Genomic DNA, 17,629 nt, shown 5'->3' on the forward strand with positions numbered 1-17,629 from the left:
GTGGGGAGGGGCGGGGCGGTCCCCAAAGGAGCCAATGAGGGCGGGGGAGGGGCGGGACCCAAAGGAGCCAATGAGGGCGGGGCGGGGGCGGGACCCAAAGGAGCCAATGAGGGCGGGGCGGGACCAAAAGGAGCCAATGAGAGCCGGGCGGGGCGGTGGGGGGGGGGGGACCAAAAGGAACCAATGAGGGCGGGGCGGGGCGGGACCAAAAGGAGCCAATGAGAGCCGGGCGGGTCGGGGGGGCGGGACCAAAAGGAGCCAATGAGAGCCGGGCGGGGCGGTGGCGGGGGGGGGGGACCAAAAGGAGCCAATGAGAGCCGGGCGGGGGCGGGGCCCGCCCAAAGGCGCCCCGGGGTGGGGCGGAGACTGCGACGGAGGCGTCCGGGAGCGCTGGGGCCCGTGAGTGCGGCCCGGGGGTCAGAGGCGGTCTTTCGGGTCGAGGTCTGAGAGGGGCGGCGCCCGGATGCGCGGGTTGGGGTGGGTGAAGCTCCTGGGAGAGGGGCGTGGCCAGTGAGGGGCCCGCGTACGGGAGGCGGGGCCTGAGCGACAGCGGGCTGCGAGTGGTCAGGAAGCTTGGTGGGCGGGGCCTCCTAGGGCCAGTGGGCGGGGCGTTGGGGCGGAGGGGCATGGGGAGGAGACTGGAAGGAGAAGTGGGGGCGGGGCGGGGCGGGCGAGACCGCACAGGGATTCTGCAGTCTCAGGTTCGATCCTCGCACAGGGCTCCCGGTAAGCGGGGACGGGGGAGAAGGGAAGAGAGGAAGGAAAGCTGAGAGGGCGGGGAAGAAAGATAGTGATGTTTATGCATGTACAAACTATTGTCCTTATGTTGAGTGTGAAACATTAATTCCCCAATAATAAAAAAATATTAAAAAAGAAACAGTAAAATATTCTAAAAAAGAAGATAGTGATGTCACCAGGGAAGAGGAGGGATCAGAGGAAGGGGCCACCGAGTCCTCAGTAAGGTGGGGGGCCGGGGGGGGCGCACCTGGTTCAGCACACGCTATCTACCGTGCACCAGGGCCGTGGTTCAAGCCACCAGCTCCCACCTGCGGGGGGAAGCTTCAGGAGTGGTGAAGCAACTTTGCAGGTGTTTCTATATCCCCTTCCTCTCACTTTCTGTCTCTACTCAGTAAATAAGGATCTTTTAAAAAATGTTTTATTTATCAATGAGGAGGAGGAGAGAAAGAAGCAGACGTCACTCTGGTCCATGTGCTGCCGGGGCTTGAACTCAAGACCTCATGCCTGAGAGTCCAGTGCTTTCTCCACTGCGCCACCTCCTGGACCACAAGGATGATAAAATTTTAAAGAAAGAAATGGGGGTCCTGTCTGGCAGGGAGAGAGGGCAGGAGGGAGCAGAGCTCAAGGCCAAGACCCTGGGTTTTTCTGGAAAGGATTTTTTTCTCCCCACCTGCAGGGGGGAAGCTTCCCAAGTGGTGAAGCAGGGCTGCGGGTGTCTCTCTGTCTCTCTCCCTCTCCCACCCCCTTCCCTTTCGATTTCTGGCCTCCTCTATCCAGTAGATAAATAAATAAACAAGACATCAGCAGCCCGGTTTCACTGCTCATGAAGCTGTCCCCTGTAGGTGGGGAGCGGGTGTTTGAACCCGGGTCCTTGTGCCTGGTAATGGCCGTACATCCGTGCCCACCGCCTGGCCCCCTCTCAGAACAGCGGCCCAGGAGGACTGGCCCTCGCTGGTCGGGGCTCTCAGGCTGACACCCACCCAGGAACTCAGGGACCGCGGCCAGCGGTGGCCTCTAGAGGGTGATGTGGACTTCACAAAGCGAATCCAGGGGGCCGGGTGGTGGCGCACCTGGTTGAGCGCACGTTACAGTGTGCGAGGACCCAGGTTCGAGCCCCTGGTCCCCACCTGCAGGGGGAAAGCTTCCCGAGTGGTGAAGCAGGGCTGCAGGGGTCTCGGTGTCTCCCTCCCCCTCCCTATCTCCCCCTCCCTCTCAGTTTCTGACTCGCTCTATCCAACAAATCAAGATAAAACATTTAAAAAAAAAAAAAAAAGCGAATCCGGAGTGGCTTGGTGGCGGTGCCCCAGCCAGCGCAGAGGTCACCGGGCACAAGGATCTGGGTTCAAGCCCCACTCTCCGCCCGCACAGGGGAAGCTTCTCAGGTGAAGCAGGCCTGCAGACGTCTCTCTCCCTCTCTAGGTCCCTTCCTCTCTCAAATTTCTCTCTATCCCATCCAATAAAATGGAAAATGTGTCCGCCAGGAGCAGTGGGTTTGTGGTGCTGGCACCGAGCCCCAGCAATGACCCTGGAGGCAGAACGAAAAGAATGGTGGTAGTGATAACAGTTCTGCAAAGACTCTCAGGACCCCCTCCCCCAGCACCTGCCTGGGGCTCTCTGTGAAGGACCCAGGTGACATCAAGCAGACCCCAGAGCAAAGGGACAGAAAGAACTAAACTGTCGTCCCTGAACACTTGTCTATAATCCTGCCACCACGTCCGGGGAGCCCTCCCAGGGCAAGTGGACTGAGGAATGGGGCTTGGTGGGTTGCAGTGTTGGGGCACTCTGCAAAGGAGCCACCCACCCACCCCCTTGACCCCGGGACAGCCTGGCCATGGGAGGAAGAGGGCTTCTCCCTCCATTCGGATTGGGGACTGCCCCTGTCGCCGCCTGTCACCAGAGCCGAGAGACCTTCTGTTCTTTCAATGACTTTTATTAAATCCTTACAAAACAGAATACAAAAGTCCGGTGGATCTGGGCCTGTGGCCCGCTGGGCACAATGGGTTAAAAGTGCGTGATAGGGACCCTTCAGACACGGGAGTCTTTTTCTGTCACCCGCGGCCTCACAGTGACGCTGCCCCCCCACCCCATTCACAGTAGCGGCTCTGCCCCTGCCGGCCCCCCCCCCCCCCGTGAGACCACCCCCCACTTTCAGGCGGGAAGAAGGCTAGCGGGCGCCCCACTGCACAGTGGGGGCTGGGCCCAGGGCTGAGCTGGGGGAGGGGTCTTTGGGCAGGGGGTCCCCCAGACAGTGCCCGTCCTGCTGAGACTTGGGGTCCCCCCTCGTCCACATTCAAGTATTCCTTCGAGGGCAGGAGGGGAGAGAGGTGGTTCGGGCACCGGAAACCCCGGGGCAGGGTGGGGCATGGCCCCGGAAGCACGAGTAGGGGGCGATATTGCATAGTGTCTCCCTGCTAGGGTCCCCAGCCTGGCAGGTGACGGAGGGGGTCCCCAGGGGCGAGGAGCACGGGACGTGGCCTGGTCAGATGAGCCCTGAGAGGAGGCACTGGCGTGCCGGGTTGGGGGGTCCGGGCCCCCTGGTGTGTTGGCTGACGGGTGCCTGTCCTGCCCCCCAGGAGGGTGGGGGATCCCCATGCCACAGCTGGAACTTAGGGGCAGAGGGAACCCCGATTGTCACTGAGGGGGTGGGGACAGAGCTGGGAGGGGCTCCGGCCCACCCTGAGCTGCCAGGTGTTTTGGGGGTGAAGTGCGTGCGGGGCCGGGGGGCTGCTCATCCCTGCCGTGGCCCTGGGGCCCCCGGGTGCTCCTCCCTGCACCCTGAGCCCAGCTGGGGGCTCTTATCCTGGTTGAGGGCCCCTGGGTCTGCTCTGCACACAGTAAGAAGGGAAAGGTTCGTGAAACCGGAGAGAGAAAAGGAAGGAGAAAAAACACAGGAGGAGGGGAGGGGAGGGGAAGAGCCGACAGCAAGTCCTATAAAAGCCGCGGGCCCAGGGTGGCAGGGCGGCAAAAGCCCTGGGGGCTCCGCACGGGGTCAGGCGCGGTCTCCCACCAGGACCACGGGGGCCCCCGCCTGGCTGTGGCGCCGCTGCCGCCGCTGGGCCAGCTGAGACTGCGAGGGGGGCGACAGGCGCAGGCAGCGCGAGGCCGCGCGGATCAGCAGCGGGGAGCCCCCGGCGCCCCCCTCCTCGTCCTCCTGCTGCGCCAGCTGCCTCTTCACGGCCACGGCCTCGGCGGCGAAGCACTTCAGGTCTTTGGTGCAGCTGTTCCTGGGTGCGGGCAGGGGTGGGGGTCACCGGGCAGGGAGCTACAGGACCTGGCCCCCAACCCGCCGCCACAGGGGCTCCTGCTCACCTCTGCAGGAGTCTGGGTGTGGGCAGGGTGTTCTCGGGGGCGCACTGCGGGGAGGGGAGAGAGGCGGCGGGGGACTCGCAGGACACCCAGCACTGCCCCCGGCAGCCCCCTGCACCCGGCCCCCAGCACTCACCCCTGCACCCGGCGCCCAGCACTCACCCCTGCACCCGGCCCCCAGCACTCACCCCTGCACCCGGCGCCCAGCACTCACCCCTGCACCCGGCGCCCAGCACTCACCCCTGCACCCCCCCTGCACCCGGCCCCCAGCACTCACTCACCCCCTGCAGCCAGGGATGTTGCAGCACCTGGGCGGCGCTCAGCCTCTGCTTGGCGTCCCGCACCAGCAGGCGGGAGATGAGGTCCTTGGCGGCCAGCGAGATGTGCGCCCAGTCCTTGTCGGGGAATTCGTATTTGCCCTCCTGGATGCTCTCGAATAGCATGTTCTGGGGAGGCGGGCGGGCGGGCGCGGTCAGCGTGCGGGGCGAGGGCTGCAGCTGGGGGACCCGCGCTCTGGGCTGGGCCCGACCGGGAGCGAGGCTCAGGGCGGGCGAGGGTCCCGCGGGGGCGCACCTGGCAGGCGGGGCAGGCCTCCCCGCGGTCCCAGCCACAGTCGCCGCCGCAGCGGCCCACAAAGGGCGGGTAGCCACTGAGCAGGATGTAGAGGGTGACGCCCAGGCTCCACAGGTCGCAGCGCTTGTCGTACATGGTGGCCTCCTCCCCGAAGGCCTCCACCACCTCCGGTGCCATGTACTCCGCCGAGCCGCACTGGGGACACAGCCACCCGGCCCGTCAGAAGGCCCGGATCCCCGGCCGGCCAATCAGAGGGACCCCGATCCCCGGCTGGCAACCAGGGGCCGTCGCTATGCCGAAGCGGGTAAGGGGCGGCTGGGGGTCTCACCGGAGTGAGCAGCTCCGGGGTGGAGATGGGCGAGCAGTCCCCGTTGAGCTTGACGCCGCTGCCCAGGTCGAAGTCGCAGATCTTCACGGGGGACACCTGGGGAGACGGCAGGATGGCGGGGTCAGGGGTGGGGACAGTGGGACAGCGGGACACCCGCCCCTTGGAACCCAGCCCTGACCTGGTCGGGGTGTTCACACAGGATGTTCTCTGGCTTCAGGTCTCTGTGCGCGATGCCTGGGGAGAGGGATGAGGATCAGTGGGGGCGGGCGGGGCAGGGCGGGGGTCTGGGGCAAGGGGTCCCCACCTTTGTTGTGCAGGAAGTCCAGGGCAGACGCCACATCCTGCACGACCACACTGGCCTCCAGCTCACTGAAGTGCCGCCGCTGGTGGATGTGATTCAGGATGGAGCCTGGGGTGTGGGCGGGTGGTGGTGAACGCCCTGCGGGAGGGGAGGCCCGGCCCATGACCCTGCCCTACCCCCACGTACCTCCCCGCATCTTCTCGAACACCAGGTAGAAGCGATCTTCCTCCTCAAAGAACTCGATCAGCTCCAGGACATTCCTGGGGGCGGGAGGGGGTGAGGCTCCGGGACCCGGGACCCAGCTGGGCCCCCTGGCCCCATCCCGCCGCCTCGGCCGTCACCTGTGTCCCTGGCACTGATACAGGGTCTCCACTTCCCGAAACACGCGGCTGCGGATGTGGCCCGGCTGCTTCTCGATGATCTGGGGGCGCAGAGGGCAGGCCGTGAGGTCTGTGGGGCCCGAGGTGTCTGGGGGCGGGGGCGGGGCCGGGGTTGTTTGGGGGCGGGGCGGCCCCCCCAGGTGTCTGGGGGCGGGGGGGCGGGGTTGTTTGGGGGCGGGGCCGGGGTTGTTTGGGGGCGGGGCGGGCCGGGCCAGGCAGGGCCGGCTGGGGAGCAGCTGGGTTCCTCCAGCCCCAGGGCCTGCAGACTGTTTGGGTCTGGCCTCAGATATGTCTTTGGAGGCCCTGGCTGCTGGGGGTCTCTGAGCTGGCTCCCTGCAGAAGCCCAGGAATGCTCTACCTCAAGGGTCCTGTGTCCCTCCCTCCAGCCACCTCCCTCTGCTTGGGTGGGGCCTCTCCCAGGACACTGGGGACAGGGCAGTCTTCTGGGGTGGAAGCCCAATGCTCTAAGGGTCAAGCTGAAAGGCTCCCCGCCCGACACCTCGTTCTTGGACCTACAGAATGCCATGTCACCTCCGGGGGGGGGGCGGCACCCCCACAGCACCCGAGAGGCTGGCAGCCGGGTGTGGCTGCCTGGGCTCCCCGCCAGCCCCAGGCACCTGCCAGCCCAGCGTCCCGTGACCCTGCCCTGCCAGGCTTCTGGGTCACGCGGGCGGGCGGCAGCGGGTGCTCACGGGCCCTGGGATAAGAGGTGCTCCGGGCTGACCCGGCCCCTGGCCCCCACCTACCCCCGCGTGGTGGGGGCAGGGACGCCCAGCTCTGCCCAGCCACCCCTGGCCCTCCGCACCCACCTTGACGGCGTACTCCTGGCTGGTTATGAGGTTCACGCAGGTCTGCACGCGGGCATGAGCACCCTCCCCTAGCACGTCCTCCTGCAGCTGGTACACATCTGGGGGTGCGGGTGCAGGGGTGAGCGTCTGGGGGCTGCCCGTTCCCCCTGCCTCCGCCAGGCCCCACCTGCCCTCCGGCTCACCCTCAAAGCGGCCGGAGAAGCTGTCGGTGGCCCTGCAGCGTTTTTTCTTCTTGGAGCGCTTCCTGGCGTCTGGGATGTCAATGGGCTGGCTGGCAGGCATGTCTGTGGGGGGAGACGGAGGGGGGGAGGGGGGGAGAGAGAGAGAGAGAGAGAGAGAGAGACGGGAGATGAAGCCACCACCCCGAGAAGTCAGCCCGTACTCAGGTCAGAGCAGGGTGCACCCGAGGGCCCCCAGCTGCCCCCGCCTCTGGGTACTCCCTGTTCCCATGGGACCCTCACCAGGGCGGGCTGGGCACTCCAGGCTGAAGTCGGGGTCCCCGTGCTGGGCCGGGTCCGGGGAGAAGGCCAACTCGAAGGGATTCTGCCCCTGGGGAGGAGCCAGGTTCAGGGCCAGCACGTGGGGGCTCCTCTGGCCCCCCGCCTCGGTTTCCCCAATGTGCTGGCCGGCAGCCTGGATGGGACCGAGTCCCCGGCTCCCAGCTTTCCCGGCCCCGTGCGGCCCTGTCTCAGCCCCCCAAGCTGGCCAAGGGGGACACAGGGTTAGGGCCCCCAGGCAAACAGCACGCACAGTGTCCTGCAGACCCAGGGCCGAGGGCACCCCACACACGCCTGGACAGCTGCCCCAGTGCACAGCAGGCCCCTCTGGGGGGCCAGGGCCTTAGGGGTGAGGGGAGGAAGTTCGCCCCTGGGTGTGGGGGGGTGCAGGAAGGGGGTCACAGCCGCCCCCACGTTCCGAGCACAGCACAGGACTCCCAGGGTCTGGAGGCCTAGGGGACCCGGGGTGCCGCCTCCCCGTGCTGCGCGCGTCCCCGGCCCCCGCCGCAGGGCTGGCGCGGCCCCCGGTCAGCAGGCTTGGCAGGCCGCGCTGGAGTCGCGCAGACACTTGGCCCGGGCGCTGACCCCGGGAGGGCGGGGGACGCCCCAGGCCAGCGAGATCCAGGGCTCCCCCAGCTCCGGGTGAGGGGGTCTCCGGCCGGGCTGGCCGAGGATCGGGGCTGCGCAGGGGGCACTGGGCCGCTGACATCACCCCGCGCCCCCGGCCCCGGCCCCGGCCTGCAGACTTCCCCCTCCCACAGGAAGCGGCCCAGGGCGGGGACTTCCCGCCGCCTCCCGCAGCCGCGGGGCAGGCCTGGGGGCCGAGGTGCAGCACCCCAACACTCCCGGGCCTCGCCCGGGCCCCCAACCCCCGTAGGGGCCTGCAAGCAGCACCCGCGGGCGGGTGGGCAGCACTGAGCACCCAGGACGGGAGCGCAGGCTTCCAGAGGCTTCCAGCTGCAGGGGCAGAAGGGCAGCCCGGGGACCCCGGGCGACCCCCATGGGGCCCACGGGGGGGACACGGTCGGGCCCCGACGCAGCTGGGGCTTCTGCGGGAGACCCCGCGGCCCCCCGATCAGACTCGTGGCCCCGCAGCCCAGTCGGACACAGCCCGACCCCTCCCCAGGGAGGGCCCCCGCCGCTGGGCTGCGGGTCCCCCGAACCGCCCCAGGGGCCCTTGCCTTGAACGAACGGTGGAAGCCCTGGAGTTCGGCGGGTTTCTTCTGCACCATCTTCCGTCCGGACCCCGCCGGCAGGGTTGGGAGCGCGGGGGCCCCGGGGGCGGGCTCTGCGGGGCCGAGCACACAAAGGGCGGCGTGAAGCGGGGCCGGCGGGGGACCCCGAGCGTCTCGATCGAGCGTCGGGGGGCAGAACGGGGGAGGGACCCCGGCGGAGGGGAGCACTCACCGGGGTGGGGCGCAGCCCGGACCCTGCTGCGCGGTCGCGAGGACCAGCGCCACCGCCGCCGAAGCCGCCACCGCGGACCCCTAAACCCGCGCCGCCGCCGCCGTGGAGCGGGGAGCCGAGCGAAGCAGCCGCTTTTATAGCCGGGGCGCCGGCCCCGCCCATGACGTGGACTCCGCCCACCGACGTCCTCCTACGCGCCCCCCTCGCGGGGGTTTCGGCCCCACGCACGGCCGCTCAAAGGGCTCGGAGCGGCTGCGCAGAGCCCCACCGCTGCGCCTGCGCAGTGAGGAAACTGACGCCAGGGCCCCGCCCAGCCTGGGAGGCCGACTGGAGCCCCGCCTCCTTGGCCACAGCCCCCATTTATCCGCGGTGGGCTGGGGGCGCTCACGATGGCTTCCTGGGGGCCATGCCGCGGCTCCGCAGCTTCCCCCGCTGGCCCTGTGGGTCCTCCTGGACACACCAACATCCTGGGGAGCAGCCCCAGGGTTTTCGCGGCGGGGCAGAGAAAGGGGCCCGGCTTGGTGGGCGCAGGGCGGGAGCTGGCAGTGACAGCGCCCCGTTCTGCCAGAGGCGTGCTCAGGGAGACCCAGGACGTGGGCTGTGTTGGGGCGGACTCCGCCTTAGGCCAGCCGGGGGCCGGGCTCCTCTTTCTAGAAGCTTCGTGCTGTGCACACCCCCCCCCCCCCAGCCAACCCCGGGAGGAGGCAGCTCTGGCCACTGGAGGGGAGCAGGCCCTCCCCCAGACAGCTCACCTGCGGCAGGTGAGGGCGCGGCCCAGCTCCGCCTCCCCCCTCCCCACCTCATTCTCCTCTCCCCTGTCGGCCCCTCCCGGCCCGGCCTCCCCTGCCTACGTGGGCACCTGCAGGTGTGGGGCTGGGTTCAGGCAAACGCTGCCTCTGGGGGCCAGGGTCTGGGGGGCAGGGGGTGTCCAGCCCGGTGCCAGGAAGCAGAGGGACCAGGCGGAAGCGCAGCCGGTCAAGCGCACATGGCGCAGAGCGCACGGACCCGGACCCGGACCCGGACCGGTAAAGGTCCCAGCTAGTGCGCTGCTTGGCTCAGGCTTCACCGAGGCTCAGCCACGGGGCCACGTGCAGACGCTTCAGTGCTGTGGCTTCCTTCACTGTCTGCTTCTGTCTCTCATCTGAAAATCAAGAACTAGGCTGGGGGGAGATAGCAGAATGGTTCTGCTGAGAGACTCCTGCTTGAAGATCCTGACTCCCGGGTTCAATCCCCAGCACCACCATCAGACAGAGCTGAGCTCTGGGGAAAAACATAATAATAATAGTAATGAGTCGGGCGGTAATGCAACGGGTTAAGCGCACGTGGCGCAAAGCGCAAGGACCGGCGCAAGGACCCCGGTTCGAGCCCCCGGCTCCCCACCTGCAGGGGAGTCGCTTCAAAAGCGGTGAAGCAGGTCTGCAGGTGTCTGTCTTCCCCTCCCCTCTCCATTTCTCTCTGTCCTATCCAACAATGACAACATCAACAATAATAACTACAAGAACAATCAAAACAACAAGGGCAACAAAAAGGAAATAAATATTAAAATAATAATAGTGCGGGGGAGACAGCATCATGGTTATGCAAAGAGACTCTCATGCCTGAGGCTCCAAAGTCCCAGGTTCAATCCCCCGCACCACCATAAGCCAGAGCTGAGCAGGGCTCTGGTGTTTCTCTCTCTCTCTCTTTCTCTGCATCGCTCTCAAAAATAAAATAAATAAAATATTTTTAAAATAATAATATAATAATAATACAAGGGAGACAGCATGATGGTTTGCCAAAGAGACTCTCCTGCTTGAGGCTCTGAGATCCCAGGTTGCATCCGCAGCACCACCATCAGCCGGAGCTGAGCAGGGCTCTAGGAAAAAATAACTAGCGGCAGGGGTAGATGAAATAATGGTTATGTGCGAGTCTGGCGGTAGCACAGTGGGTAAAGCACAGGTGTCGCAAAGCGCAAGGACCAGCCTAAGGATGCCCCTGCCTCCCCACCTGCAGGGGGGTCGTTTCTGTCTTTTTCTCCCCCTCTTCTCTCTATTTCTCTCTGTCCTATCCAACAATGACAACATCAATAACAACTACAACAATAAAACAACAGCAAGGGCAACAAAAGGGAATAAATAAACATTTTTTAAAAATAATAATGGTTATGCAAAGAGACTTGTGTAATATCTCAACAGTCAAAGACTTAGTAATAAAAAAAACACAAAGGGTGGGGTTGATAGCATAATGATTACGAAGAGAACCTCATGCCTGAGACTGAAGTCCCAGGTTCAATTCCCTGCCATTACGGTAAGCCAGAGCTGAGCAGTGCTCTGGCAAAAATGAACAAATAAAAAACAAACAAAACGGAGTAGGGATTGAACCCAGGGCCTCGACTGCACGTGGGCCTTCTGGGCACTCCCTGGAGCAGCCCCTAAGCCAGGCCTTGGGTGGCTCCTGGTCACCATGGGGGTGGGGGCAGGAGCAGGTGGTGTGGGGGCGCCGGGCTGGCTGGTCCCACCTGTCTGCCCCCCTCCTGCTCGCCTCCCCAGGCAGTGCCGGCTTTGCGGGGTCATAGCTGATGCAAGGGAGTGCAAGTGTCCGGCCTGGTCCTGGGGCTGACTCACCCCAGGCCTGGGACGAGCCAGGGCTGCTGTGTTTTTAGGGGGGGGGGGCGGGAGGGGGGTGCAGCAGACAGAGGGCGGTGCGGCCCAGCTGCTGACCCCGGCCACCCCCTGTCCCCACGACCTGCCGGCCGTGCAGCGCCTGGGGCGTCCCGTGCAAGGGCCCCTGGTTCTGAGGAATTAAGAGGGGTGGTTCAGGGCCGGTGTCGGTGCCCCAGGCCGAGGGCAGAGGGCACATGTTACTGTGCACAAAGACCCGGGTTCGAGAGGCCAGAGGGTGGGACAAGGGTCCTAGGTCCCTGAGCCCTAGGCTCCGCTGGGTCGGACTGGGTGCTGTGCCCTCTAGCTCCCAGTGACCCCCCCCCAGGTCAACAACCCCGTGGTCACCCCAGGGCCACCCCTGTGAGGCTCCAGGTCCCCCAGATCCCAGGTGCCCGGCCCTCCCCCACACCCTCAAGCCCCGCCCCCTGACCACGTCCATGCCCGTGGCCACGCCCCCTGCTAGCCCAGGCGGAGGGCCTTCGCGCCTGCGTAGTGGGACAGGAAGCGGTGGGCCCCCGGGCCAGAGCGGTTGCCTGGGCTACGCGCTTGCGTCATCCATCTGGCTTGCAGCGGGCGGGGCCCTGGAGAGCAGCCAATAGAATACCGGGAGAGAGCCGTGAGGGGCGTGGCAGCTGGCTCCCCTCCGGCCAATAAGAACGTTGTTGTCGGGCCGCGCGGGGGAGGGCGGTGCCCCTGTTAAAGGGGCCGCGCCTCAGTATCAGATCAGGTGCAGGGGGCGAGTTGTGGTTTCGGGGTCCCTGCAGGAATACCGTGCATTCTGGGGCGCCCCTGTTTGTCCGGCGTCTCCGTGAAGCTCTGGGGGACCCCCACCCCTCAGGTCAGTCTAGGCACCCCAAGTCCCTTGCACCTATGGGAGGGGGCCGCGAGCACCTGGCCTTCCTGCAACCAGGGGGAACCCTGTCCCCATCGCGGAGCAGGCTGGACCCCCCCACATGTAGGAGGGGACCCCATGTGCGCCGGGGGCTGGGGGGTGCCTGGTCCTCAGGAGTCCTGGCGGGGGTCCCTGCACCCACCCAGCTGGGGCCCCACTATGAGGTCTCTGGGCATTGCTCACACCCCCATGACTTGGGGGGGAGGGTGCTGCAGGACCAGGTGCACTTGCTGCCACTTGAGCCAAAGGCCATTGGGGGAGCCGAGGCCCTGGGTCCGAGCCCCAGCTGGGTGCAGCGGGGATTGCCCTAGAGGGTGCGGCGCTGGGGTATTGCACCCGCCCTGGGGTGGCGAGCGGCCAGCAAGCAGCCAGGTCCAGAAATATCTGGAAATGTGACCCGGCCTGTCCTCTGGGCCCAGACCCTGTGACCCCTAGTGTGGCCGGGACATTGACCCATTCAGCTCCCAGGACGGTGGTGGGTGCTGCAAACAGGCCCCCCAGTTCAATCCCCAGCATAGCCAGAGGCCAGAGCTCAGCAGGGCTCTGGGGAAAGTAAACAGACTTTGCTAAGAGGTGACAACTGGCACACGTGGCTAAGCACATCTGCTGCTATGTGTGAGGACCCGGGTTCAAGCCCCAGGTCCCCACGCTTCCCGAGCTAGGAAGCAAGGCTGCAGGGGTCTTTCCTTTCAAGAGCCTCTCAGTTTATTGTTTTTTTTGTTTGTTTGTTTGTTTTTTCTCGCGTGCCTATTGTTTGTTTTTTTTTTTAAGAATTTATATTATTATTATAATTATTATTATTTTTGCCTCCAGGGTTACTGCTAGGGCTTGGTACCGGCACTATGAATCAATCCACTGCTCCTGGGGGCAATATTTTTCATTTTGTTGCCCATGTTGTTGTGAGAATTTATTATATTATTATTTTTTAAAGATTTTATTTGTTAATGAAAAAGATAGGAGAAAGAACCAGACATCACTCTGGCACATGTGCTGCCGGGGATCGAACTCAGGACCTCATGCTTGAGAGTCTAACGCCTTAGCCACTGCGCCACCTCCCAGACCACATATTATTATTTTACTTACTCCCTTTTGTTGCCCTTGTTTTATTGTTGTAGTTATTATTGTTATTGATGTCATCGTTGTTGGATAGGACAGAGAGAAATGGAGAGAGGAGGGGAAGACAGAGAGGAGGAGAGAAAGACAGACACCTGCAGACCTGCTTCACCGCCTGTGAAGCGACTCCCCCTCAGGTGGGGATTATTATTTTTAACCAGAACCCTGCTTGGCGCTGGCTGATGGTGCTGTTGGGGATGGAACCTGACCTTTGGAGCCTTAGGCAGTAGAGAGTCTGCCTCTCACGCATTTTTATTTATTTATTTATTTTTGCTTTTACCTGAGCACTGTTCAGCTCTGGCTTATGGTGCTGCGGGGGATTGAACCTGGGACTTTGAAGCCTCAGGCATGAGTCTCTTTGCTATGTACCCCCACCCACTTGTTTTTTCAAAGATTTTTTTTTATATATATAACCAGAGCCCTGCTTGGCTCTGGCTTATGGCGGTGCAAGGGATTGAACCTGGGACGCTCCGGCCTCAGGCAGGACAGTCTCTCTGCAGAAGCATGATGCTGTCTCCCCCCACCCCACCTCTCACTCTCTATTTAAGAAAATGTCCTAGGAACAATGGCGCCATGCAGGCACTGGGAACTCTGGCAAGTGTGTGGTGTTCCCAGAACCTTCCCTCCACCTCCACACAGACCCATGCCCCCCGCCCAGTGCCACCTTGGAGCCGGGCTGGCTGGTTTGACGGGTCCCAGACAGGACAGCACCCCAGCCGCCCCCAGCGGCCCGACAGGTTCTGGGTGCTGCGTGGGGTGGACGCTGGCTTCAGGGCGCTCTCAGCAGAGGGGACCCTGGGATGACTCACCTGTCCTGGGGGCAGGTGGTCTCCCCCAGGGTGTCGGGGTCCAGGTCGAGGACCACCAAGTCCCGGGCCCCCTCCTTGCAGACTGCCCAGATCTCTCGAACCCGGAACCACCCCCCCTCGCACTGGACCCTCCTGGGGACACATCGTGCACTGCCACCCCCAGCACACTGAGTGGCTTGTCCCCTGGACCCGTGCGCCCTCTAGGGGTGAGGACGGTCAGGCTGCTCAGAGGCTCCCTGGCCCCTGCTGTGCTGCCAGAGCAAATCCCGGGATCTGGATCTGGCGTGGGAGAGCATGGCGCTGGAGACGCACCTGCCTTGCTGCCTTAAGACCTGGCTTTGAGCCCAGGCACCACCTGGGAGACCTTATGGTACCAGGGGAAGGTAGCACCCTCTCTGAAGGAGAAAGTCGGCCGGCCACCCCCCCATCAGGGGAGCGGAGCTGAGGCTCCTCAGTGGGTGGGGACCAGCAGGCATGGGGGGCCCTGCGGTAGGAGCTGCCTGAGGGCCAAGCTCATAGTTCTTCTTGGGGGCACACCCCTCCTTGGCCACAGTCACTGGGGCCCTGAAAGGGAGGCCCGGGGCCCGGGGGATGGCGGGACACAACGAGGCAGGGAGGAGATGGGGCAGGCCAGACATGGGTCCGAGAGAAGTCTTTTCATGTCTTTTTATGAGAGATGGGACATCCACTTCCCCCAGGCAGCGGGAACCCTGGGTTCTTCCTGCGCGTGGGGGTGTCTGTTTGGGGGTGTAGCTGTGCAGGGGTGAGGGTAGCCTCTAGGGACCAGCCGCCAGAGGCTGGAGCTCAGGCCTAACTCTACAAGAGGCCCTGGGTCCGAGCCCAGCACCACATGGCAGCACCCAGGAGCCCATGGAGGGTGGGCAGGGCTGTGGGTCTCTCCTCTCTCAGCACCAGGCACAGCACCCAGGGAGCCCCACGGAGGGTGGGCAGGGCTGTGGGGTCTCTCCTCTCTCAGCACCCTGCACAGCACCCAGGGAGCCCCATGGAGGGTGGGCAGGGCTGTGGGGTGTCTCTCAGCACCAGGCACAGCACCCAGGGAGCCCATGGAGGGTGGGCAGGGCTGTGGGTCTCTCCTCTCTCAGCACCAGGCACAGCACCCAGGGAGCCCATGGAGGGTGGGCAGGGCTGTGGGGTCTCTCCTCTCTCAGCACCCTGCACAGCACCCAGGGAGCCCCATGGAGGGTGGGCAGGGCTGTGGGGTCTCTCCTCTCTCAGCACCAGGCACAGCACCCAGGGAGCCCAGGAGGGTGGGCAGGGCTGTGGGGTCTCTCCTCTCTCAGCACCCTGCACAGCACCCAGGGAGCCCCATGGAGGGTGGGCAGGGCTGTGGGGTGTCTCTCAGCACCAGGCACAGCACCCAGGGAGCCCATGGAGGGTGGGCAGGGCTGTGGGGTCTCTCCTCTCTCAGCACCAGGCACAGCACCCAGGGAGCCCATGGAGGGTGGGCAGGGCTGTGGGGTCTCTCCTCTCTCAGCACCAGGCACAGCACCCAGGGAGCCCAGGAGGGTGGGCAGGGCTGTGGGGTCTCTCCTCTCTCAGCACCCTGCACAGCACCCAGGGAGCCCATGGAGGGTGGGCAGGGCTGTGGGGTCTCTCCTCTCTCAGCACCCTGCACAGCACCCAGGGAGCCCATGGAGGGTGGGCAGGGCTGTGGGGTCTCTCCTCTCTCAGCACCCTGCACAGCACCCAGGGAGCCCATGGAGGGTGGGCAGGGCTGTGGGGTCTCTCCTCTCTCAGCACCCTGCACAGCACCCAGGGAGCCCATGGACGGTGGGCAGGGCTGTGGGGTCTCTCCTCTCTCAGCACCCTGCACAGCACCCAGGGAGCCCATGGAGGGTGGGCAGGGCTGTGGGGTCTCTCCTCTCTCAGCACCCTGCACAGCACCCAGGGAGCCCCATGGAGGGTGGGCAGGGCTGTGGGGTCTCTCCTCTCTCAGCACCATGCACAGCACCCAGGGAGCCCATGGAGGGTGGGCAGGGCTGTGGGGTCTCTCCTCTCTCAGCACCAGGCACAGCACCCAGGGAGCCCATGGAGGGTGGGCAGGGCTGTGGGGTCTCTCCTCTCTCAGCACCAGGCACAGCACCCAGGGAGCCCATGGAGGGTGGGCAGGGCTGTGGGGTCTCTCCTCTCTCAGCACCCTGCACAGCACCCAGGGAGCCCATGGAGGGTGGGCAGGGCTGTGGGGTCTCTCCTCTCTCAGCACCCTGCACAGCACCCAGGGAGCCCATGGAGGGTGGGCAGGGCTGTGGGGTCTCTCCTCTCTCAGCACCAGGCACAGTACCCAGGGAGCCCATGGAGGGTGGGCAGGGCTGTGGGGTCTCTCCTCTCTCAGCACCAGGCACAGCACCCAGGGAGCCCATGGAGGGTGGGCAGGGCTGTGGGGTCTCTCCTCTCTCAGCACCAGGCACAGCACCCAGGGAGCCCAGGAGGGTGAGCAGGGCTGTGGGGTCTCTCCTCTCTCAGCACCCTGCACAGCACCCAGGGAGCCCCATGGAGGGTGGGCAGGGCTGTGGGGTCTCTCCTCTCTCAGCACCAGGCACAGCACCCAGGGAGCCCATGGAGGGTGGGCAGGGCTGTGGGGTCTCTCCTCTCTCAGCACCAGGCACAGCACCCAGGGAGCCCAGGAGGGTGAGCAGGGCTGTGGGGTCTCTCCTCTCTCAGCACCCTGCACAGCACCCAGGGAGCCCATGGAGGGTGGGCAGGGCTGTGGGGTCTCTCCTCTCTCAGCACCAGGCACAGCACCCAGGGAGCCCATGGAGGGTGGGCAGGGCTGTGGGGTCTCTCCTCTCTCAGCACCAGGCACAGCACCCAGGGAGCCCAGGAGGGTGAGCAGGGCTGTGGGGTCTCTCCTCTCTCAGCACCCTGCACAGCACCCAGGGAGCCCATGGAGGGTGGGCAGGGCTGTGGGGTCTCTCCTCTCTCAGCACCAGGCACAGCACCCAGGGAGCCCATGGAGGGTGGGCAGGGCTGTGGGGTCTCTCCTCTCTCAGCACCAGGCACAGCACCCAGGGAGCCCATGGAGGGTGGGCAGGGCTGTGGGTCTCTCCTCTCTCAGCACCAGGCACAGCACCCAGGGAGCCCCATGGAGGGTGGGCAGGCCTGTGGGGTGTCTCTCAGCACCAGGCACAGCACCCAGGGAGCCCATGGAGGGTGGGCAGGGCTGTGGGGTGTCTCCTCTCTCAGCACCAGGCACAGCACCCAGGGAGCCCAGGAGGGTGAGCAGGGCTGTGAGGTCTCTCCTCTCTCAGCACCCTGCACAGCACCCAGGGAGCCCATGGAGGGTGGGCAGGGCTGTGGGGTCTCTCCTCTCTCAGCACCCTGCACAGCACCCAGGGAGCCCATGGAGGGTGGGCAGGGCTGTGGGGTCTCTCCTCTCTCAGCACCCTGCACAGCACCCAGGGAGCCCATGGAGGGTGGGCAGGGCTGTGGGGTCTCTCCTCTCTCAGCACCCTGCACAGCACCCAGGGAGCCCCATGGAGGGTGGGCAGGGCTGTGGGGTCTCTCCTCTCTCAGCACCAGGCACAGCACCCAGGGAGCCCATGGAGGGTGGGCAGGGATGTGGGGTCTCTCCTCTCAGCACCAGGCACAGCACCCAGGGAGCCCATGGAGGGTGGGCAGGGATGTGGGGTCTCTCCTCTCTCAGCACCAGGCACAGCACCCAGGGAGCCCATGGAGGGTGGGCAGGGCTGTGGGGTGTCTCCTCTCTCAGCACCCTGCACAGCACCCAGGGAGCCCCATGGAGGGTGGGCAGGGCTGTGGGGTGTCTCTCAGCACCAGGCACAGCACCCAGGGAGCCCCATGGAGGGTGGGCAG

General features: G+C 65.1%; 1 protein-coding gene across 4 annotated transcripts; it reads right to left on the reverse strand.

Annotated features, from left to right (window-relative positions):
- Window positions 1-3,180: 3,180 nt before the first annotated feature.
- MKNK2 (MAPK interacting serine/threonine kinase 2) lies at window positions 3,181-8,220 on the reverse strand. Of its 4 annotated transcripts, none has more exons than XM_060182006.1 (13): window positions 8,114-8,220; window positions 6,897-6,984; window positions 6,618-6,719; window positions 6,436-6,533; window positions 5,588-5,667; window positions 5,433-5,506; window positions 5,250-5,354; window positions 5,124-5,179; window positions 4,946-5,041; window positions 4,695-4,812; window positions 4,326-4,490; window positions 4,048-4,091; window positions 3,181-3,962 (listed from the first exon to the last, which is right to left on the reverse strand). In XM_060182006.1, exons 1-13 carry the CDS (start codon window positions 8,162-8,164, stop codon window positions 3,534-3,536), a joined length of 1,506 nt encoding a protein of 501 aa, XP_060037989.1. In that variant the 5' UTR covers window positions 8,165-8,220; the 3' UTR covers window positions 3,181-3,533. The 4 variants fall into 4 exon arrangements, with proteins under 4 accessions (XP_060037989.1, XP_060037987.1, XP_060037988.1 ...); XM_060182004.1 differs by having other exon boundaries at window positions 4,326-4,562; XM_060182008.1 differs by having other exon boundaries at window positions 3,648-3,962; window positions 4,618-4,812.
- Between the last annotated feature and the right edge of the window lie 9,409 nt (window positions 8,221-17,629).

The sequence above is a fragment of the Erinaceus europaeus genome, chromosome 23 (assembly GCF_950295315.1).
Source record: "Erinaceus europaeus chromosome 23, mEriEur2.1, whole genome shotgun sequence".
In the NCBI taxonomy this organism is placed as follows: Eukaryota; Metazoa; Chordata; class Mammalia; order Eulipotyphla; family Erinaceidae; genus Erinaceus; species Erinaceus europaeus.

Excerpts from the sequence above, each read along its gene's own strand:
- MKNK2 (XM_060182004.1), bottom strand. The coding sequence starts at position 8,164 with ATGGTGCAGAAGAAACCCGCCGAACTCCAGGGCTTCCACCGTTCGTTC. Across the intron at positions 6,985-8,113 it reads GCTTCCACCGTTCGTTCAAG|GGGCAGAATCCCTTCGAGTT; the intron begins GCAAGGGCCCCT and ends GCTCCTCCCCAG. Across the intron at positions 4,563-4,694 it reads CACCCTCTACATCCTGCTCA|CCCAGAGCGCGGGTCCCCCA; the intron begins GTGGCTACCCGC and ends GGTCGGGCCCAG.